Raw genomic sequence first — 23,724 nt, 5'->3', positions numbered from 1 at the left:
TTCTCTCCTACTCTGGACCTTCCTCATACAAGCTGCCCTCTGGCCTGGAATGTTCTTCCTCCCCTACCTGTTCCCATGCGTCTGATTCCTACTTATCCTTTATCCCAACCCGTCAGGAGACCTTCCCTCTTGATGGGTCCTCCTGTGGGATTTTGTACTTCCCCTAGCAATACTTAATGCATGGGCTCCTGCTAGCCTGCTGGTCTGTGCGGCTCAGTGAGCTGTACGCTCCATGGGAAGAGGGGCTCACCTTGTTTTGCTTACCCCTGGCCCGGCATCTCTCATGGTAGCTTGACCCGTCCTGGGTGGTCAGTAAACATTTTGCTGAATGAGCGAATGAACAAATGCATGCTTATCAGGAACGGCGGCCTGGTCTACTCAGATCATGGGCGGCGCGAGGGAACTCCAAACCAGACTCACCGTTACAGGATCCCAGGACCCACCATGACCTGAGCCGAAGGCAGACACTTAACGACTGAGCCACCCAGGTCCCCACAAAGCTGTTTAAGTATAAACCCTGCAGGATTATAACTGAGCATTCTGACTCCAGCTCAGTTGGTTTTCTTAACTTACAGCTAGTCTTGGGGCAAGATTCGTGCCACAGCCCCTGCAGTCTACCCATCTACCCTCAGAAAACCATAAATTGAAGTGGATTAAGCAGAAGGAAAGGATGCAGTACAGGAAGAAAGGATTCTGAAATTCCAAAAAGCATTTTTTAATCATGTTTCTTCAAAATTATTTTTATTTGCCACACACATCACTGGAAACATACTTTGTATATCTCTTCACCTTCCCTATTTCTAATGTAGTTATATGTCTTTTTTTTTGGAATGACTGATAACCATGAAAAGTGACAAAACAATGTGTCAGCTACTGTCTGTCTGGAGAACTTCTGAGTGATTATTCATTCCTATAAAACTTGTTTTTGAGTGGTCCAAACGCAGTATATTTTGGACCCCCAGCAGTGGGGATTCACATTCCTATTTGGGTTGTGCATAATAAACCCAGACTCACCGTTACAGGTGCAGCGCACGTTCCTGTAGAAACGCGGGCACACGAAGCTGATGCGCGCCGTGCTGTAGGTCAGGAGTGCGTGGGAATCCAGGGACAAGCCCTGCTCGCAGTGCTGCTCCTGACAGTCCAGCCCCGAGCAGTTTTTCTCCAGGATGGCTGAGATGCGCATGACGTTCTCCAGATGTCTCCTGGCATTGGACAGCTTCTGGATCAGGTAGGCTGGCTTGTAGAACTCGCTGCTGTGCATTTCCACGGCAAACAGCATGTCCAGCTGGTTGGTCCCCGCCACGGGCTGGATGCTGATGATGCGCAGGGTGTCCTGCTTCTGGGTGAGCACAGCGTTGCGCAGGGTGCGCCGGAAGCCATGCATGTGCAGCCCCACGAAGTCCTCGGGGGACACGTTCTCAAAGCGGATGGTGACGGTGTTCTGCAGCATCTCATGCACCAGCTGCTCCACGTGCACGACCACATCGATGGGCACCTGGAAGCGGCCATCGCTCACGGACACGTTCAGCACGTACTTGCCGCTGTCCAGGCCCCCCAGGGCGATGATCTTCCCGTCGTGACTGTTCACTTTGAACAAGCTTTTCTGCTCCGATTTCAGGGCAAACGTGAGCACGTCATACATGTCTTGATCTGTGGCATGGATCTTCCCAATGACCCCCCCGGGAAAATCGTCCTCCATGGTGACAATGTAAATCTCCAGGGGGATGGCCGTGGGCTTGTGGATACTTTCCTCGATGACCCGCACGTGGATGTAGGAGTGAGAGACCTGCTGGGGTTTGCCCGAGTCTTTTGCCTAAAACAACCAAGAGGGAGAAAAGCAAGGAACTCAGAAAAAGCAGAATCATTTAAAAACCAACAAAACTCAGAGAGGAGACGTTTATTCCTTTACCCGCATTTGCTTCTTCCTCCATCCCCTGCTCCTGTTCGGCGAAATGCCGAAGATGTGAGATGCAGGCAGAGGAGTGATTTATCACCTGCGGTCCCCACGTGTACACTCGGTTATGGACGATAAAACGTGTCCGCACAATCTAGCCGTTGGGGGTGAACAGGAAGGGGGACAGAGGGTGCTGTGAGATCTGATAGGCCTGCAACATGCTGGCCTGGTTTTCTTCTTGAACAGAAGCCACCGGGGAACGTCACACATAAAGTGGCGTTCTCACTCGGAGGAGTAATCTTTGCCCTCTTTGCATTCTTTCCTTTGGATTGGGCCAGGGAACACCTTTCTGTACATTCAAGAAATACCATGAGCTGTGAATTATACAATATGAAGGTTTAGAATTAAAAAAATGGGAGGCAGAAAAGGGAAAAATAGGTAGCCTGAGAAAAACTTTGTCTTCCTTCTATATATAAGAATTGATAGGGGCGCCTGGGTGGCTCAGTCAGTTAAGCGTCTGCCTTCCGCTCAGGTCATGATCCCAGGGTCCTGGGATCGAGCCCCGTGTCAGGTTCCCTGCTCAAGCGGGAGCCTGCTTCTCCCTCTCTCTCTGCCCTTCCTCCCTGCTCATGTGCTCATTCTGTTGCTCTGCTCTCTCTCTCAAATAAATAAATAAAATCTTAAAAAAAAAAAAAAAAGAATTGATAGAAGAACCACTCTGACAGCAGATGTTTGCTGAACACCTGCCATGGGCAACACGGTGGTAGGCCGTGCTGTAGAGCTTCCGAGATGGGCAGATTCAGATTCCCACGGACTGGGTCCCCAGGGGAGGTGTCTGAGGATGGAGGGACGAGGTGGACTCTGCAGGTCAGATGGGGGCGGAGGAGATATGTCCTCGTAGGTGGAAGCCAGTGTAAAAGCAGGGACCTGGGCATCACACAGACCTGAGTTTGAATCTCAACTCTGGCCTTGAGGAAGTGACTTAACATTTCGGAACTTCGATTTTTGTACCTTTCATCTGCGTATGCGAGTAGTACCTCCTTCACAGGATTCTGGTATTGTGGGGATTAAAAGACACGGTGATGGCAAAGTGCTTGGCACAGGTCTGACCCCGGAAGTACTTAGTACATCAGAGTTAATGTGATCAACTATGGGAGCCAGAGATGCTGACAGGGAAAAGCCATGTAGGAGGAGCGAAGTTTAGCAAATGAGGTTGACCTTGAAGTCAAACTGTGGAGGGCCTCGAAGGACAGTGATGAGTGTGGACTTCATAGGCCAGAGGTTGCTCACTCAAACGTCAGAGAGCAGAGAGGTGACAGAAAGGTGTGAAGCTGCTGGGTGTGAGGTGACAGATTAGTGGGCCTGTGGACTGAGCGGGACTGGAGAACCATGTCTGCCGAAGGACTCTGAGATTCAAAATCGGAGAGTATGGGCCTGGAGTTCAGCCTGCAGACCACAAGTTTTCAGGCACTGGGGAGCCACAGAGGCTTTAGCTCAGGGCAGGAGTTGGCACATCTATTCTGTAAAGGGCTAGATAAGAAATCGTTTCAGGCTTTGGGGTTATATGATCTCTATCAACTAATCAACTATGTTTCCAGTGTGGAAGCAGCCAGAGCATATGTAAACAAATGGGTAAGGCCACATTCCAGTAAAATTTCATGTATAAAAACAAGCTGAGGCCAAGATGTGGTCCTGGGGCTGTAGCTGATCGACCCCTGGTTTAGGGGACTGACATAACCAAAGCGGAATGATTAACCTGGGAGGGGCGGAGGGATGTATCAGAAAAGAATGAGGCTGAGGCCAGAGGAGTCACCTAGGGGCTCCTGCAACAGTGAGCATACGGGGCGGTACAGGGTAAAGTGGGGAAAGGACAAAGGAAATGTAACTGATGCACGCGGGGACCTTATGAAGGCAGAAACTCAGCACTTGGTGGTAGTTTAACTTTAGGGACGAGGACGAGAAAGCTCTCTGTGGTGTTCCCAAAGTCTGAGACGCAGAACCTACTCTCTACTCCATGGGCCACACGGTGGTAGGCCGTGCTGTAGAGCTTCTGAGATGGGCAGATTCCCATGGACTGGGTCCCCAGGGGAGGTGTCTGAGGATGGAGGGACGAGGGGGCAGGCAAGGAACCATACTAGTTTCTGTGGGAAAGCACTAAACATCTCTCCTTGCTCTTTGTACCTATACTGTGATATAAAATTATTTACATAGTATTGTTGGAGGAGTGGGAGGCAACTGGAGCGTTCACTGACATGCTCAGAGCAAAAAGTCATTAATCTGGAAGGTTTCTTAGAGCAGAGTAAGCCATAACTTACCCAAAGAAGTAATGAACCCAGTGAAATGCTACCCAAATATAAATAATTATTATTGTTATTATTGCTACCATTAATAATGACTTGGGTTGCCCTCTGTGGCAACTGTGAGTAAAAAAAGTCACTTGGTTTCACAGATGGGAACCAAATCTTGGACGGGCCAAATTAATTCCTGGGGACTCACTTCTTGCTCCTAGCCACACTCTTCCCATAGCTGCCACTTTTGCCTCTTTGTCCTATTTCATTTTACACAGGCCACCGCTCTTGGGGAAGCTGAGATGTTGGGAGGCCATGGCCATCCGAGGGCTTGGCCCCCTCCTGCCTCCCTGGGACAACTCACCAAACTAAGGTCTCTTCAGAAGCAGAGCCCACGATATGCCTCAATCACATTAGGACAAAGATCGGTAGCTCTGATAGGTAGAGAAATGTGGCAACTTCTTTTCGGTATAGTGCAGCAAGCCTTGACCAATGAGCTGTCTCTGAGGGTCAGGTAGAAGCCCAGGAATTCGGAGAATGCAGATTTCGGCCCAGCGAGTGTCTGCCTGACACACTACGGGAATGTCCCTTCTGAACAATGACGCTTCCCTTCCTTCCTGTTCAATTTCACACAAAGAGGCCGCTTTTATTGGTGTGAAATTGAAATTGAGATTAAAAGGGGAACATGCCTGCACGGTAATGAATTATGTTGACTCGCTCACCAAAGAAAACCCATCCAACGGGCGCAGAAACCAGCACAAGGGAAAGGCGGCCTGACGCGGCCAGAGGACGGGGCCGTACCTGGACACACAGCACGTACTCCGGGGACTCCGTGTGCCTGAAGACCACGGCGGACCGCAGGATCCCGTGCAGGTCCAAGACGAACTCCTCCTCTTCGTTTCCCGACAAAATTGAGAAGGAGAAAGGAGGCCCATTGTGGAAGGAGTCTCTGTCTGTCACCACCAGCTGCAAGATGCTGGTGCCTACTGGCTTGTTTTCCTGCATGCAAGAGGATATTAAAACGGAAGATAAAATTACACCTCTCTTCACATTGAAAAAAACCCCATCATTACGGCTAGAAAACAGGGCATTCAGCAGAAGGGGTTCCCTGTGGTATTATCTTGTCTTCTGACAGTATGCTGGCGTCCACAGGCGTCATGCTCTGCGTCCTTGGCGGCCTCCCCACAAGCGCCCCGTGAGACCGTGAGCTGCAGGTGAGCACAGGAGGGCCTCCCAGGCGGCGCCGGCTCCACCTTGTCCTTCACAGGATGGAAAGGCCCTGAGTTCACCTAAATGGCTCTCACCAGCCTTTTGTGAGTAGGTCGGAAACCCTCTCCGGCCAAGAAAACATCACCCTTTCGGGATGGGAAGGCACTTCGTCACACCCGTCACACCACGACCACGCTGAGGCCCAACGCTGTGACACAGTGTCACAACATGGAACTTTCTGGGGTGAGGGTGGGGAGACATCCTGGCAACTTCCCAGGAAGTACACAAAGGCATATGCCAGGTGGAAAATGGGCCTTTACACCTCACCCCTCAGAACACAGTTTTGCCGTGTTTCTGGAGGAAAGGGAAAGGGGGTGGACTGTTTCCCAAACTGAGAATGGAGAGAACGAAAATCCTTAAAGTCATCAGAATTTTTGGAAACCCTGATGTTATCATTCAAGCATTATTTTGCAGAACCTCTCTGCCTTTTCCCCAAAATAGAAACACAAAGGCTCTTTGTCACTCCTCCTTGGGTCGAAGGTTCTCCTCACTCTGATAACGCCAAATTAAATTTCTCTCTAGCTCAGGCAAATTGGTTTTCTTGCCCCCCTCTGTTTAGACTTCAGCAAGACCACAGCTTGGGCCTGAAGTCAGTTTCATTAGTCAGGCCTGCTGATGACATCGATTCGGCATTAAATAAGTTACGGTCACAGAGATGGAGACCACGATACAGTGCCGTGTGGACGGGAGTCACGCACGGGGCAGGCACACTCAAGTTCTAAGTGCTGAATTCGTCTTATGAAAACCATGTGTTGGAATAAGGAAATCATCCTGGGTTGGAAAAAGGGAGGAACGCTCCTTGAAGGAGAAAGAGAAAAGGACCTCAAAGACCTGGGATTTTGCTCCTTCTCTCAACTGGCCTTTTGGTCATCAAGGACCAGACGCTGTTTCCCCCTGCTGTCAGCCGCAGCAGCCCCTCAGCCCAGCGCAGATTTACTATTTCACGGTGACAACAAACTCAGCACCACACAAAATAGAAGATTTATTGATTTGTTTGCTCACTTTATAAAGGCCATTTCCTGCACTGGAGAGAGAGAGAGGGAGAGAGAGAATGTGTGCCCCAGGGGTCAGCATCCGAGAAGGAAGCGCGAGAGAGAGACAGCGTAGACAGGCCCCGGCGCTGATACGAGCCACGGTCACTGCTCATGGCTGCAATTGTTTCTTTCACTGCTGACTTCCTGGGGTGCATGTGAAACAGTCTGTCAAGCTGATCGATGTGTGTCATAAACCCGAATGTTGAGTAGGCAAAGCCCGTTTTGTTTTGGGGCGAGCGTGCAGAGGCTGGGCAAGGCGGACAGTGCCACCGTGGGAGGCGGACCAGGAGGACAGCGATCTTTGAGAAAGGAAAATGCAGGAAGGGGCAGACCCCGGGGCGGGGGCGGGGGTTGGGGGGTGGGGGTAAGCTTGGTGGAAGCCAGAGAGGGAGAAGAAGGCAGGACTGCTGGAAAGAGCATCAGAGAGGAGAAGAAGACCGAAATACCACTGGGGAAGGAATCCGATTTCGCTGACTAAGTGGGAGGCGAGAAGCAGAGGGGCTGCCTGCTCTCGGAGCATGCCTCCTCTCTCGGCCTGACTCCTGGACACCTCAGCGGTGGAGGCACGGAGCCGGCTGTGGATGGCCAGACTCACAGTCCTGATGTTATTCCAAAGAAGTCCCTCAAGCCCCGGCTCACTCTCATCTCTCCTTCTACCCACAAAGACCCCGTGGGAGGCGATTCTGAGGCCAAACCGGATCAGGCAAGAGCTGGTGCTCGGGACTCTCTGAGGCCCCTCACAACACATGTATCAATCCCTGTTGCCTCTAGCTCTTCCATGCCCACAGCATTCCTGGACTGGATTCCCTGACCTTCCCGGAGTTGGGAAGAAGAGGTAGCTCCCCCGCTAGCACCGAGCTCATGAAACATCTTTTGAATAAAAAATGGATGGGAAGAAGAGTCATGCCCCACCAAGAGCCGACTATCAGCCGTAAGCTACTCCATCCTGCAGGTGGATTTAAAGTGCTAAACAAATTGCTTCTGGAAGATTGATTTTAATGTGTAACAGCCCTTTCCTGATGCCCAATCTGTCTTGGACAGAGGAGACGATTTGGAACAATCCCCCCCACCGATGCCGGGGCAGCACGGAGTGGCAGAAAGGCAGCCTGCCGCTGGGGTAAAAAGAGGGTGGTTTCTGCAGAAGACTGACCTGAGTTCAAATCCTCACTCTGCCACTTACCAGCTGCAGGATCGTGGGTGAGCTACTGAACCCCTCAGGCCCTTGGCTCCCTCACTGTAAAGTGGGGGCTGCCTCACCCTCCCACTTCACTGGGCTGTGGTGGGGACAGGCGGTGCATGCAAAGTGCCCGGCGCTTGAAAGAACCCCACTGGCAACAGCGCTCATCAGTGGTTATCAGTCAGCTGCTGCTGTGGAAGAGTCAGGCTCTTGTCATCCCAGCCTCATGACGGGATGAGTTGATAGGAAAAAAAAAAAATGAAAAAGTGATGAGTAAACCATAGCAGAGGAAGAAGGCTGAGTGCGTAAGGCCCAGTGCCTGGCGGGCGAGTTTTGCTCACCTGGATCACAGCGGTATAGTTAGCAGGCGTAAAGACTGGGCTGTTGTCGTTCACGTCCGAAATGTCAATGTTGACAGTGGCCGTCGACGACATCGCAGGAATGCCGCTGTCTACTGCCTGGACCAGCAGGGAGTATCCAGACACCTGCCAAAGCACAGAGGGCTGACAGTAACGAAGGACAGCCTTTCCCTGCCGCTACCCACATTCAGAGGTGCTGCAAGCTTGGCTGTGCTCTGCTGAAGATCAGCCACCTTCACTCTTGGTTCTCTAGACTGGGGTTTCCCAACCTCGGCACCCCTGACATGTGGGCCTGAGGTAATTCTTGGCTGCCGGGGCTGACTTGTGCCCTGTAGGATGTTTGGCGGCATGCCTGGTCTCTACCCACTAGAAGCCAATGTCATTTTCTGCCCATTTGGGACAACCAAAATTGTCCCCAAACATTGCCAAGGGTCCCCTGGAGGGGCAAAACCACCCCTGGTTAGAACCACAGCTCTCGGCCTTTGTTCAAACACAGCAGCTGTCACCCTGATCTTATTTCTCTGTTCTGATCCTTCAGGAGGTACGGGGATATACCACCTGGGGAGGTGTTTCTGCTTTTCAGCACCACTACTGTGACATTTTTTCCCATATTGAATTTCACTCTGAAGACATATATTTTTAGTCAAAACACACAATGTTTAGAAACTTAGTTTAACCTTGGCAGAGGAGGAGTTTTCTGGATCATTCTTTCTGACCTAAATACCTTCAAATGATCCTTTTGTATCTGCACATCTAGGCCTAAAGCTGCCAATGAGACCAGGACCACAGGATGCCAATGCTGAAGGTACTTTCCTGCCTCCTCGCTTTAGGAAGGACTGAAATTCAAAGCATCCAGACACATCTTTGCTCTTTCTTTAAAACACCCATAAATAAGAAACTGCCAGTATCTATTGGCAGAAAATTCTTTCTAAGGCTTAACCCAAATATGTCATGCTGTATTTCAGCCCATCCTATTTACTGTCGTTATTTGGAATGGAGAATCTTCCTACTTTTACTCAGGGAGCCTGTGCTCAATTCCAGTGAAGGGACTGGTGTCGACAGCAGGGGAACTGGCCCAAACTAGCTTACCCGTTCCCGGTCTAACTTCTTCTTAACCTTTACAAGTCCTAGGACAGGCTCCACAGCAAATTCATTGTCCCGATCTCCATTCACAATGGAAAAACGAATCTGTCCATTGGGCTGGCTATCTGCATCTTCTGCTACTAGCTTCATGGGACACAAGCAAAAAAAAAAAAAAAAAAAAAAGAGAGAGACATGACATAAGAGACAGAGAAAAGGTTTATTCTTAGGGTCCCAGGTCTTACAAATGGGCATAGCTGTCCTATTCTCTGTGCGTGCGTGCGTGCGTGCATGTGTGTGTGTGTGTGTGTGTATGTGTGTGTGCACGTGCAGAGGGTGGGTGGGGCGGATTTATTTTACCCTTAGCCACCTAGTAACTTATTATCTAAGGTCAGAAACTGGTGAGAGCTATCATTAGAAATGTATTCCATGGTCTGTTTTGTTTTCTTGAAAAACATACACTCCAAGGAAGAAAGTAATTATTGGTCACTTATACCTTGCAATAAATGAATTTATCAGACGCTTCCAATGTACAAAAGAAGGAACAGTTGAAAGATTGGTGACTGACTAGCGTTCTTGGGGACAAAAAGACCCTGAAAAGAGAAAGTGTGACGAGAATCCAGGATAGATTTTGCTCACTTTTTCACTCTATTTAGGATTATGAGTCCCAGACATCTGGACCTCCCACTGGCACCTACCAAGATGACAGAGTCTCCGACCAAGGCGTCTTCACTGATGACAGCACTGTAGACGTCCTGGCTGAACCTGGGAGGGTTGTCGTTCACGTCGGTGAGGTTGATGCTGACGGTAGCCACGGCACTGAGAGTGGGTGTGCCCCCATCTTTGGCTTCCACCACCAGGAAAAACGTTTTGCATAATTCATAGTCCAGGACCTCAGAGACAGAAATACCCCCTTTGAAGAAAAGTGGGAAGTTTTAGATTTGATTAGGAAAAAAAACACTGGTCAGCAGTTCCATAATCATGGAAATATTTATAACATCATCTCCAGCCAAGAATTGTAGATATTTAGGAATCTGTTTATTTAATGCCCTGCAGAAGCATCTCAGAGTCTGATTAATGCTGTCAGTTAAAACACAGCAACACTGAAGAAATAAAGTCTTTGACTGTTTCTACAACAGTTTCTGAACTTCTCTCAAGCAACCCGAAACTCTCTGGCATCATTCGCCCATATGCTGCTAGGGAGAAGGGACAGAAACAAGCTTCCATGATAAGTGTCTCCCGATGATCCCTTAATTGGACCCAGGCAGACAGAGAATGAGCTGAGATGTGGGGATGTGATTGCATGACCCCACCTCCCCATCGGCAAGTCAATACCTGCAGACTTCGCTGATTTCAATTAACCACTTAGATGCCTTGCCAAGTTATAATGTGCTTATCTAAAGCTATTACAGCACAAAGAACGCAAAGAGCTCAGACAGCTCAAGGTACAGTGACCTAATGAAAAGGAAATACCTGGGATTAGTGGTCAAATAGAACGTGTGAGTTGAGTGTCCCCAACTACAGGACGTGGTGTCCATGTCACAACGTGATTTAAGTTAAGCAAGTAGAAGAGTTGAAAGCCCCTGGCTGGGTGCCACCCCAGGAGGGGCTCTGTGAGTGCTTCTCCCTCCCACTCGATCCCTTTCTGGCGAGGTGACCCAGTCCTGCACCCTGCAATTGGAAGCTGGTCATCGTCCTGCCTGCAGTGCAGTTCTCAAGGGCATTTACCTCTCTCCCCACTGGAAAACAATCATTAGGACCAAGGTCAGTATGTCACATCCATTCCCATCTCCAGACAGGCACCTTCCCTAGCTGCTAAAGCTGCCCTTCTATTTAAGGTGAGAAACTGAAGTCATACCTATGACCATAGCCTCTTTCTCCCCATAATTAAGTTTTCTTAGCAATTACCACCCTTAGTGCTTTGTTTTGTATTCCAGTCTTGTTATCCAGTGCCAAATTTAAACAGCACTTAACCATTTCCCCATGGTGTTCATATACAATGGCTGTAACTAGACAGACCAAGTCTAACATGTATTTAAATGAGGGAAACCCCATACATTTTAATTCGAAGTAACGACCTTAATAAATGGAGTTACTGCTGGGAGAAGCTGCTAATGCAATTCTTCCATCAATATTTCCACCTTCCTAAACCTAAGGGCGGGGACTGTATCTCCTTCCCTTTTTTGCACATCCCCCCACCCAGCAGAGCAATGCTCTACGAAGTGAGAGTGTGTATTCCAGAATCAGGAAGATCTGGGCTCAAATCCTGGATCCCCCACTGACTCTCAGTGGGCACTGGAGAACTTACTTAACGAACCTCTGTTTTTCTCATATGGAAAAGGAGAGAAATAACTAACAATTTAATAGGAATCTGGTGTATTCACCATGTCAAGTAAATGTTGCTAATTATGATAGTTTCCTGTTCATGTTAACTGAACTGTCCAAAGGAGAATGCACCTCGTTTTGCCACCTTGCTCAACAAGTGCATTTTCCTTGTGTGATGAGGGAATTATGTCCAATGGACAGGAAGTGGGAGAGACTTACCTTTCTTATCTGAAAAATGGGCCTGCCTTTGACTATGACTATTTATAGGGGAATAGGTAAACGAAGGAGAATATCCATGAAAGTGCTTTGAACACATTAATACAAACACTATAAATACATAGTGGAAAGGTATATTTACTCTTCAAAGAATATCCAAATTTGTTTCTTGAATTACTATCTTTATTTTATCACCATCTTTATGACCCAAAGTGCCCCTGATAGTTAACTCCCTAATGAAAAGAAAGCCCTAGGGTTCTCTTTCTGTTCTCTTGATTTCTTTCTAGACGTGTTTTCCCTAGGTGACGCCACACCGTCCCTGAGTTTTGCAGAGGGCGTGGTGAGATACGGCAGTGTTCTGATGGGGAGTAGTGGACAGGACCCAAACACAGTGCCAGTTCCAGCCGACCGGGGTGCTGAGTTGACGAGACCTACATGGCACCATGCACACCACTTCTCAGTGTCTGCTTTGGTAGGTGACCAGAGAGTGGCAGCCTGAGCGTGGGCAGGGACAGGTGCATGCTAATGTCTAGGAGCACTTCCACATACATAAACACATGATCCAGATAAAACAACAAAATGAAACCAAGCAAAAATGGAAAAGACAGGGAAAGAAAGAGACCCTTATGCTCGGTATGCAAATACTACTTCCTGTCCCCATCTATGAGCCACCTTGCTGCTCCCGAGCCTTCCTCCGAGACATCCTGGAGCCCACCTGGAGGTCAAGTGTTTGCTGAGTGAGCCCACAGCTAGGGGCTTTAACACTTGGCAGGGAGGCATCCACAGAAGCAGGTGCCAGAAGGGCCCCTCGGGTCGGCACGCAGGCCCAGCCATAAGAAGATGTGCTTCCGGTGGGAGGGAGGGAGGAGGAGGAAAAAGAGCCCACCCAGAGGGCAGTTAGATGGTTAAGAGAAGCAGGATATACTGAAGCCGTGAGTTCTAAGTGGGTTGCCGTGTACGCACCTGTCTTTGGGTTGATTCTAAATCGCCCTTGTTCATTCCCAGACCGGATGAGATACGTAATCTCAGCGTTCGTGCCGATATCTTTGCTGGTGGCAAAAACAGCGAGCACTTGGGTGCCCGGGGAGGTGTCCTCAGGCACGGTCACCAGGTAGTCCCTCCTCTCGAACACAGGGGGGTTGTCGTTAATGTCCAGGACGGTGATGGTGACCGTGGCAAGAGAGGACAGAGCCTGGCCAGGGCTCTGGTCGGTGGCCTGGACGCTGATATTGTAGGAGGGCCGCTGTTCTCGGTCCAGCGGCTGCTCCAGGCTGATGATGCCCGATGTGCTGTCGATGGAGAAGAACCCGTCGGCAGAGTCAGCCAGGGAGTATACCACCTTCCTGTTGATGCCTGTGGGAGATGCGAGAAGGTGAGCGACGAGAGCGTACTAGAATAGTACGGCTCTGCTGACTTAGGGGGCCGCACACAGAAGACCAGTGGTGACAGAAACCAACAGCTTTGCTCCTACAAAAGTTTAAAAAATGTACAACTAAATTAAATGGGAAGGAAATGTGAAATATTGGCAAGAAATATCATAAACAGTTGGGTATTCTTCACATATTAAAGAACCCCACACATCTTTTAAGAAAAACTCTAAGATGCTGATAGATATGTGGGTAAAGATGTGCCACAGAAAAAGAAATACATATTAATCCATTCCTTCAACAAATGTGTATCTGGAATCGATGAAGCAGTATTCTAGGTGCTAGAGATTTTAGCAATGGCCAAGAGTCAAACATTTCTTGAGGAAATTATTACACTTAGTGGGAGTAAATAAGACATTAACAAACAATAAAGAGTCAGTTAAATAAATGGCATGTTAGGGGGTAAAAAGGAAGAAAAATAAAGCCGTGGGGGGGGGGATGGGAGTACTGGGGTGGGGGGGAGAGAGAGTGTGGGAGGTGGAGGGAAGGGTGGTAACTTTAAATAAGGTGGTCAGGGAAGGCCTTGATATTTGCATAAAAACCCAAAGGAGGGGAGGGAGTGAACAACGCAGATATCTGGGGGGAGAACAGGGCCGGCAGAAGGACCCACAAGGGCAGAGGTGGAAGCCCCTCTGGTGTGTTGGAGGGCACCGTCGAGAGGGCCCGCGTGACCACAGTCAGGAAGAAAGAAGTGGAAGGTGGTCTCCAGGTGACAGCAGACTGGGGAGCAGACCGAGTGGGGTTGTGGTGCTGAGGTGGGAAGGCAGCCGAGGGCTCTGGGGCGGGCAGTCAGGACACGGGACTCGGATTTGAGCAGGATCACTTGGGCTGCTGGTTGCGAAGAGCCGGACGAGCCGCGGGCGCGGAAGCCGAGACAGCTGGTGGACTCCCGCGGGAGCGTAGGCGTGGGACAGCGGCGGCTGGCTCAGGCGCTGGCCTCCGAAGCCGTGAGACGTGGTCGGTGCCGGCCTGTTCTGAACACGGACGTGGTGAGAAAAGACTGTTTGCTGATGGTGGGGCTGGCAGGACACCGGGCGTGAGAGAGAGAGAGGATCCCGGGATGACTCAGGTTTGGGCCTGAGCGGCTGAAAAGAGGGAGCTGCGATCAGGTGGGATACAGGAGGACGAGGATGACAGGCCAGGAGCCCCATTTTGGACAGATTAAATTCCAGATGGGCATTTTTACATGTGAGTGGAGGTTCACGGAGGGAGCTAGCGCAGGAGGCTGGAGATCAGAGGAGAGGTCCACACTGAGCTATGAATGTGAGGGCGGCCGGCGCTCAGGTGCCTCGCAGCGCTGAGAGAAGGGGAAAGGCCGTAAGGGAATGTACAGAGAGAAAGGAAATCCAGTGGCCAGTGAGCCTGGAGCACTCCATCGAAAAGAAGGGAGAAGATCTGCTCAGAAGGTGACCTCTAGCTCTGTGATTTAAAAAAATGCACTTACTTACCAAAAGACCATTTTACCTTGATATACACAAAAGCTAAAACATATCAGCCAGGAAATGTCTACCAACAACCAACAAATTAGTGAATGATGATCAGATGGACTTCTGGTTCTGGAGATCGATTTAACTCTTTTCATCAGAGTATCTTAGCACTTCAATATGGTTTATGCACCCCAAATTCAGCAGGTGTTAAGATTTATAAGAGGCAAAAGGTAACAACTTTGTAGGCTGAAAAAGCATTATTTTGATCCTAAATGCTCTTAATGAAGACAGCCATGAATCAAGGGTCTTTAGCTAGGACCACCATGTGAAAATGCCTCTTGGGAATCATGGACACCTAGAATGTAAACTCTTAGAGGGGAGGGCCTCAGTCTGTGTTGTTTTCCACTATAACACCTCACTACTGCATTTGGCAGTAATAAGAGTTAAACACTTTATTCCCCCAATGTGTAATTTCCCTTAAGCCAAAATTCCCAGCAAACCAATAAAATCATATATCTGGAGGGAATGACATAAATTGTATTATGTGGCTTTAACCAAAAGGTCAACACTGAGAGCTTGTTCTTGGTTCCATTCCAGAGAGTCCATTTTTCCAAAGTGTCATCATTTACTTTTATTTCTCTTTCAAAACAACTACCCTGTGATATATAAACATCAGCTTCTGATTTTATTGGTGTGGGGATTAAAAACAAGGCTTTCCTCTTCCCTTGCTGCCCCTTGACATAAGGCCCAGAGGAGAGGTTTCAGGGATGCTTTCTGGCTCTTTGCAGGGTGGCTCCAAGATTAAATTCTTCAACAATTCCAGGGGTGAATAGACATAGGGTTGCATGAACCCTGGCTGGGTGTCCGAGCTGGTTGTGTTGCCCCAGAAGCTGCCTTGCCTGCTTAGCTGCTCTCAGGACACCTCTCAAAGTCACAAACACAGGTTTATGGAAACACATCGGCGACTGACATAAATGCACCACACAGGTTTTCAAATCCCACACATTGCCTGCGGATTTGACCTCCACGCCCAGCGTCTGGAACACCAACCACTCTCACCAACGATAAGACGGGGCAGGAAATTCCTGCAGGGTCTCTCATCTGAGCCTCTGCTGACAACTACAAGACCCACTTCGCTGAGGTGGAAACCCAGGACGGATGGATTTGCCTGCTGCCACTAGCATTTTCAGGCAAGCACGAGGGACAAAGTCCTGGGCTCCCCAGGCAAAGCCCCTTCAGGATTTCCAGAGATGTGCTCCCGGACGTGCTGCTTCTTCAGAACCGGAGATCATTTAGGATTTGTAACTCACTGTTCTGACGGCGGTGGCGCTCGGGACGAGCCGAGTGAGGGGAGGAAGGGGTTGGAGCCGCACACTTGCTCTCTGTGGCAGCAAGGCCTGAAGGGAAGGTGCCTCTCAGGCTGCCTTGTGTCTCCTTCACTGGGATAGACAGCTGGAATCTAATTAAAACTATCACCTATGTTCCCGGTCTGCCGCTTTCTCTTCCAGCCCTATTCGGAGGCACCGGGCTTTGCTCCCATCCCCAGGCAGGAGATGCTGTGTTCTCTGAGCTTCCTGCTCAGCTGGCTAGCCCTGTGGTTGGAGCACTGCGTTTACAAGGCTGACGTTAATCAGCCACACAAAGACCACGGCTCCCCTCTGGGCAGAGTCTGTTAATTTAAATTCGGTGACAGGGTTTTTCTGCTTTACCACAGCAGAAAACCATCCCCTCCCCTGCCCCACCGCCCCTGCCACCAAGTTGCTGACCCAAACTCCCCCCCCACTTCCCATACATTTTGCTTCTGATAGTATATTGGGCATTCACACCAGGAGGAACCGGGAGATTTATTGTTTCCTTCTCCCTTCTGTTACCAATCAGGCTGATATGGAAGCAAGACCAGAAAAGGGGGAGGGGAAAAAAAAAAAAAAACAACCTCAAACCAACAAACCTGCTAAATGGCATCACTTATGATTTGGTAGCTCTCAAGAAAAGAGCAGAATATATTTTTGGAATATATTAAAATTCCCATTTAGACCCAGTTGCAACGGATTTCAATGATTTCTAGAAATAAAGTCCGACGGGTAAATGTCAGTTTGGAGGCAGAACTTCTGGTGTAGCACTTGGATCTTCGCTGTGTTACCAGGTGATGGGTGCTATCTTTGTTAAATGAATGCAGGTCATGTCACTAAAGAGGTAACTTTCTACCCAAGGGCGTATGATAAATGCCATCCTTCACATCACCATCCCTTTGCTACATTCCCCAGCAGAAAAGATGAACCCGAGTAGAAAACTTGCTTGCTAATTGGTCTAATGCTCTTACTGCATGTCACCATGTGTTATATTAAGGTATAACATTAATCTATCATTTTGTGTCTGTGTTTTCAAGTTCGTAATTCTCTTCTCCAATTTGAGCCTAATTTAATGAGGACAGAGCTACTTAGCTTCTCAAAATGCTGAAATGACAGGCTACCAAGAGAAGTATGACTTTCATTGCAAGTGAAGTTTCTGTGTGTTAACTGTGGCAAATGCAGCAGGCAGGTCTTCAGAGGATAAAAATCAAGGAAAAAGGGAATGATTAAAATCCTGATTTGCTCAAAGTAAGTAAGAGGTAGTGGCATTTTGTGGGGTGGGGTTGGAGGGAAGAAATAGCACATAAAAATTCCCAGTCTGAGGGACGCCTGGGTGGCTCAGTCAGTTAAGCGTCTGCCTTCGGCTCAGGTCATGATCCCAGGGTCCTGGGATTGAGTCCCGCGTCGGGCTCCCTGCTCTGCGGGGAGCCTGCTTCTCCCTCTGCCTCTCCCTCTGCCTCTCTCTCTCTCTATCTCTCATGAATAAATAAATAAAATCTTTAAAAAAAAAAAAATTCCCAGTCTGAGAATGCTGTGAAACTATGGGCGGGGGGTGGCCAAGGGTATCTATGTTCCCTTCCTTGGAAGGTTTCTAAATGGAGGTTAGTTTCCTCCGAATTCAGCCAAATGGAAAGACAGACCTTTTGGGCATGGGACAGCACATAAAAGTCAAAGTGGTGAAAGCTTTCAAATAAAGGCAATGGGGTCCAGTTCTGGAAGGAGATCTTGCCTCTGGCCCATGGTTTGCCCAAACTATACAAGTGTATTTGGACAGGTCACTTAACTTCTTCCCTGGGTCTCAGGTCTCTTCATTTTAAAAATGACAGAACCCAGGTCAGCTGAGGCCCAAGATGATCTTCCAGACTGTGCTTCATGTCCAAATTAAACCAAGAGAGCTAGTTTCATTTATATTTCCAAAAGATCATCCCCCACCCTCAAAATGCTCATTAAGTTGCCAGGCTTGGGCATATGTGGGCTTCATCACCAAAGTCCAAAGTAAGCCTCATCATGATGAGCTACTAGAATCTTCTGGATGGGAAGAAAACTTAGCGCAGCCATTCATACCATTCAGTTAAGTGTTCAGAGTTCACGTATACGGCTTAGAGCAAGGCTTTACCTCAGTAAGAAATAACTCACTGTAGGATCATTCCCAGGGATCTAACCCAATGTCAGAAGAACTCAGCTTTATGTTTGAGATTGTTAAAGGTGTTAGAATCAGCCCCAAAACTGAATGGCAAGAACAGTCAAACGCAGCAAGTACACTGAGATTTTTGTAACCTGGAAAAAATGTTTTCTGCCCTCCTCCTAACACCAAGCTCTCTAAGCTTAAGGAAACTGCAAGAGCTTTGTTATGTCTGCTTTGGGGTTTTAGGTTGGCGACTGCTATGACTCTGTCAGGGCCTTGTCGGTGACATTCACACTCATACCCCCCCCCCCCAGCAAATGCACAGCATCTGGCCTCTAGGTGGCCCAGTAAAAATGGGGGCTCTGCTCAATTCCTATAAACTGGCTTTTATAAAGGGATTTGAATTCCTATGGAATAGATATCTGGGGAAGAAATGATCTGAAACAATCTCAACAATCAGACTCTAGTAACCCTCTTAATTTTGGTTCTCATCACTTACTTTTTTCATCAACTTTACTGCTATCCTGAGGTGTCATAATTTATGTATCATCACAGGAACACATTTTAAGTGTCCAGCTCATAAATTCTGACAAATGTATACCCCCATGGAACCATGGCCCTCGTTGGCATCTAGAACAGTTCCATCACCCCTGAAAGTTCCTTCATGTCCCATTTCGGTCAGTCCCCAAATCCCACACCCCAGGCAATCTAATAACTTGGTTTTGAACCAACACTTTTCCTGATTTTGTTAATGCCTATTCATCAGTGCCAGAAATCCCACAAGTATATTTAGTTTTCACAGTCTTTATGGCCCAGACTTAGTGACTAAGGCATGCTCTTATTTAAGCTAGAAGGATTATCCTTTGAAGAAAAATGATAAACAAAGTTTTGGTTCTTGAGTACGTCATTGCATTCTTTTGTGACGGCCTTATCCTTAAAAGACAGTAGTTACTTCTGAGAAGTTTCTCACAGGAGACACTGGACATGACCCTTCCATTTCATCAGGTTTTGCCAAGTGCCACCTGTTTGACTAATCTGGGCACTGCTCTGAGGGGAAGGGGACCCCAAAAGACACCATCTCTAAACTTAGGAGTGTAACAACTTGATGAGGAATTATTTAAACTAGACCATTTAGAGTTTCCTGCATGTCTTCCCTCAGTTTCTGTCTCCCATCTGAATCAGAATGGTGGGTTCTTTTGATTCTGCCTTGGAGACATCTCTTGATGTCTTGTGGCCAGGTCTCACTGCCAGGTGAGGCTCCCCCCACTCTCACCTAGACTGTTGCAAGAGACTCCTGATGGCAAACTGCCTCAGACGCTTTCCCCTCCTGGCCAAACCCAACCAGAGGTCAGCTCCTAAAACGCTTGATCCAGTTTTGCCTCAGCTGCTCAAGATAGTCACTGAGAGCTCACTTCTTTTTAAGAGAATTTTTTTTATTTAAAGATTTATATTTATTTGAGAGAAAGAGAGACAGACAGAAATAGTGAGAGAGAGCACGAGCAGAGAGGAGATGGAGAAGCAGGCTACCCGCTAACAGGGAGCCCAATGTGGGACTCGATCCCAGGACCCTGGGATCATGACCTGAGCCGAAGGCCGATGCTCAACCGACTGAGCCACCCAGTCGCCTTGACTGCTCACGTCTTATAGTCAGAGGTAGAGATGTTTGAGGATGGCTTTCCAATCCTTTGCCTTCTAGTCTCAGCCCACCCTTTGAGTGTCATCTCCTGCTCCTTCCATCGTGTGCTGTCTACCCCGGCTACCCCTGAAGACTCCACGCACACTTACCTCTCCAGGCCTCTGCTCATGCCTGTCCTTGTACTCAGAACGTTCTCTTCCCCTCCTTCTCTTGTCAAAATCCTACATAGTCTTTGTAGGGTCTCCTCTGGACAGCTTCCTTCATTTCCCCAGTTACTCCTTTCTCTGTGCTCCCTTAACAGGGTTTTTATAGTATCATTAGTTACGTCCTCTCTCCCACTTGATTAATGTAGGTTTTAGGCAGAGGGATTGTGTCTTGTGATTTCTGTAGCTCAATGCTGAGTCCAGGGCCCCGCACACAGTCAGAAAGCAATGAACACTGAACTGCAGAAGGAGCAACCAGGGGACCAAAGCAAGAGTATGAGCTAACACAACACATGTAGGTGATATGCACACTGCACGTACATGCCCACTGCAAATGCATGTGTTAAAGAACTGAAGAACCCCAAAAGGGTACAACATGGAGAAGTCGGGAAGATTTAATATTAAAAATGTACTGGGTGGCTCAGTCAGTTAAGCGTCCAACTCTTGATTTCAGCTCAAGTTATGATCTCAGGGTCATGAGATAGAGCCCTGTGTTGGGCTCCACACTCAGTGGGGGGTTGAATCTGCTTGAGATTCTCTCTCTCTCCCTCTGCCCCTCCCCTGTGCTTGTTCTCATGCGCGTGTACACACACACCCTTTCTCTCTCTAAAATAAATAAATAAATAAATAAAATCTTTAAAAATGTACATGAAACATTCACAGATATATAAAAAACTGTGGGGCGCCTGGGTGGCTCAGATGGTTAAGCATCTGCCTTCGGCTCAGGTCATGATCCCAGGGTCCTGGGATCGAGCCCCGCATCGGGCTCCTTGCTCCCGGGAAGCCTGCTTCTTCCTCTCCCTCTGCCTGCTGCTTCCCCTGCTTGTACACACACACTCTCTCTCTGTCAAAAATAAATAAAATTAAAAAAAAAAAAAACTGTTGCTAAATGGATATTTGTATTTATGAATAAAATTGGTAACTGCCCAATTTTCCAAGAATGAGGACTGGTTGAATAAGTTACAGTACATTCATATCACAGAATACTATATATGTCACCATGTAAAAGTGTAAAAGAATATATAGCGACACAGAAATATGCTTGTGAGCCAGTGAAAAAAGGAGGTTACAAAACAATATCTAGTTTTTGAGTCCATTTTTGTAAAGAAAAAAGGTGGAAGGGACTTCATCCAAATAGCAACAGTGGTTAGAATTGACTTGTTTTTCCTTTTGCATATCTTTCTAGGTTTTATATAGTTGACACAGATCATGTTTCTAGCAAGTGAAAGGACTATTATAGACATCATGTAATGGAAAATTTATTACGAATTTGGGGAGCAGTCAAATTTCCGAGTTATTTTCCAGGCCAGTTTAATTCTCAACATACATGCCATCTGAAGTAATTGTAGAAAAGGATATTTATATATTGTATGTGAATTCTTTTTCTGGATATTTCCATTTCTCATTTTTTTCTTGTGCTCCTAAAGATACTGACTTTACTTAGAAAATATTTTTTTTTTGTCAAGATTTCATATAACGTTATTTCCAGTGATACATTGTTTTGAACTATTTTGTATCCTTAAATTAAGCTGTGGAAGAAAATGGTTAGCCTCAAATCTCCTCTCATGGTCTATGGGAGGCAAGTAAAGTCCCATTACAGCGAAAGAGCTCAAACTGACCGCTTTTTTCTATCTTTAAAATTAAGGCCTTCAGGTAATAGAAAATAAAAGTTGCCATTAGGAGGTTCATAGAATTGCAATTACTTTTCAAGTTGAACTTTAGACTCTGATTATTTCCGTTTTAAGTGCCTTTTACAAGTTTTTCATTGGGTGATGACTAACCCTGGCACATCTCCCCAGGCAAAATACCAACTCTGGGGTCAGGAATCCCGGAGTTTTTGATTTCTCAAAAAGGACAGAAGGCAGCCCCAGTCACAGAGTTAGGGAGATGCTCTGCTGGGCAGCACTGGCTATATGATTATGAGGTTCTATGACAGATAAAAATGCAGGGCCTCTTGTTTTAAAAAAAGTTGTGAAGTTCAGCATAGTCCCAGCAGAGAGTTAAACCAACATGGCGCCCTTCTAAGCAAGAGGTCTATACACCTGCAAAGGCTGCACTCCCCTATAGCCAGCCCTGCCGGTGAGTGACACCACCTTCCATGATACCTCAAAGACTGCAACTCATCTGGACATAAACCCTCCCAACCATCTACGGTTTGGCAGTTTGCTAAGCCCGGGAGAGTCAAGTGTAGGTAGAATTCATCAAAGTACTCAAAACTCCACCTTTTTGGTGCATAGAACTTCTGTGCTGGACTACCCAGCAATAATACTAAAAACATTTCCTAAGTGGGTCGTTATGTATGACCACTGGATCAATCATTCATCTATCCAATATTCACTTCCATCCAATAAATCCTCACAGGACTCCCACCACATCACAGACACTGGGGATGCACAGAAGAATCACAGTCCTTCAATGTCCCCCATCCCTCAGGAGACAAACATGGATCTAGTTGATTATTGGACAGGGATGGCCAAAGGACATTTCCCAGGGAAGGAAACAACTCAGCTGAGTCAAGAAGGAAAGGTGGGAGTTGTCACGGGTACCAAAGTGGAAAAGTGATGAGAAGAAGGGGCATTTCTGTGACGCGAACACAAGTGAAGTAAAGAATGATGATATTGGGTACTTGGAGAAGGGCAAAGGGTTCAGTATTGCTAAACAAGTTTAGAAGGGCAGGAGCTGAAGCTGTCTATTTTCAGGACCACTAGCAAATTACCAAAGCTGTACAGTTAGTGCTAGAGTAAATGAAAAGCTGGGCATAAGTGAATGGACGAATTAGCAGAGAGAGAAGAAGGAAGACTGGAGGAGTGGGATGAAGAGGCTGTCCGAATGGGAAGCATTTTGTAATATGTGAGAAGTTATTTAAAGAGCGCCCCACAGATGATGGACAACATAATTGCACCTGTTGAGGAGGCTTCACAAGGTGAAATGATAGTGAGTATCCTGTGGCAAAGCTGATGAGCACACTCCACTGAGCCTCAACATACCCTGCAGAGGCAAGAAGCCAAAGCAGGGGGTCCATGGTGTCTGCACAAAATGCCCAGTCATAGGTGGAAATTCCCCAGGACACCAGCACTCCCGTAAACCTGTCCTCCGAGTTGCTGCATGTTGGATCAGGACTGACCCACGGAGGAGCTCAGAAGCTGTAAACCAACCTCGTGGCACCCAGGAGTGAAGCAGTGTGTGAATGGGTGAGTGAGTGGGAATGAATCACTACTATCAACTGTTAGAAATCAGAATTCCTTGCCCGTAGGGGGTGGTGCTAAAATCCTTCACTAAGATACTCTTTTTTGGAAGGAATTAGCTGTTTTGTTTGTTTTGACCCCCTACTTGGAAGAAACTGGATTTTATTTTATTATTTATTCATTTATTTTTTTAGAGAGAGAGTGTCTGTGAGTGGGGGTAGGTGGAGGGGCAGAGGGAGAAGGAGAGAGAGAGAATCTTAAGCAGGCTCCCTGCACAGGCTCCTGACACAATCCGATCTCATGTTCCCATGATCCTGAGCTGAAATCAAGAGTTGGATGCTTAACTGACTGAACCACCCAGGCACCCCTGAAAGAAACGGGATTTTTAAGAAGCATAATAATGATAACAACTTATACGTGGCAAATGCAAAGGCTTCTAACCCAGGCAAGGCATCACATTCAAAATGAGGGGAAAAAATGTTTATCGAGCCCTACCCCAGTCTTTCTGAATCAGATTTTGGGGATGGAGCACTCGCCTGTCTTATCTATTTTTGTCTGTTTATTTTTAAAAGCTCCCAAAGGGATTCTAATGCACAGCCAGGGCTGATAACCAGTTTGTCTGATTCTTGTGCATTATTTTTCCTCTGGCGTTGGATCCTGGAATTTGGGAGGGGGTAGTTCGTAGGGCTCTAATCAACTGAAGGCATCTCAATTTCTTAGGCATAGAGGG

General features: G+C 47.6%; 1 protein-coding gene across 5 annotated transcripts in view; it reads right to left on the bottom strand.

Moving 5' to 3' along the window:
• Nucleotides 1–23,724, bottom strand: part of FAT3 (FAT atypical cadherin 3) — a 660,051-nt gene that overhangs the window by 50,838 nt on the left and 585,489 nt on the right. For all 5 annotated transcript variants that reach the window (XM_078058674.1, XM_078058677.1, XM_078058676.1 and 2 more), the window contains 6 exons: nt 12,606–12,995; nt 9,800–10,014; nt 9,111–9,248; nt 8,004–8,147; nt 4,984–5,181; nt 1,015–1,813 (listed from right to left, as the gene is read on the bottom strand). In XM_078058674.1, the coding sequence (XP_077914800.1) occupies nt 1,015–1,813; nt 4,984–5,181; nt 8,004–8,147; nt 9,111–9,248; nt 9,800–10,014; nt 12,606–12,995 (1,884 nt within the window). The remainder of the gene's footprint in view (nt 1–1,014; nt 1,814–4,983; nt 5,182–8,003; nt 8,148–9,110; nt 9,249–9,799; nt 10,015–12,605; nt 12,996–23,724) is intronic.

The sequence above is a fragment of the Halichoerus grypus genome, chromosome 11 (assembly GCF_964656455.1).
Source record: "Halichoerus grypus chromosome 11, mHalGry1.hap1.1, whole genome shotgun sequence".
NCBI classification, from domain to species: domain Eukaryota; kingdom Metazoa; phylum Chordata; class Mammalia; order Carnivora; family Phocidae; genus Halichoerus; species Halichoerus grypus.
This window is presented reverse-complemented; position numbering and strand designations above follow the sequence as displayed.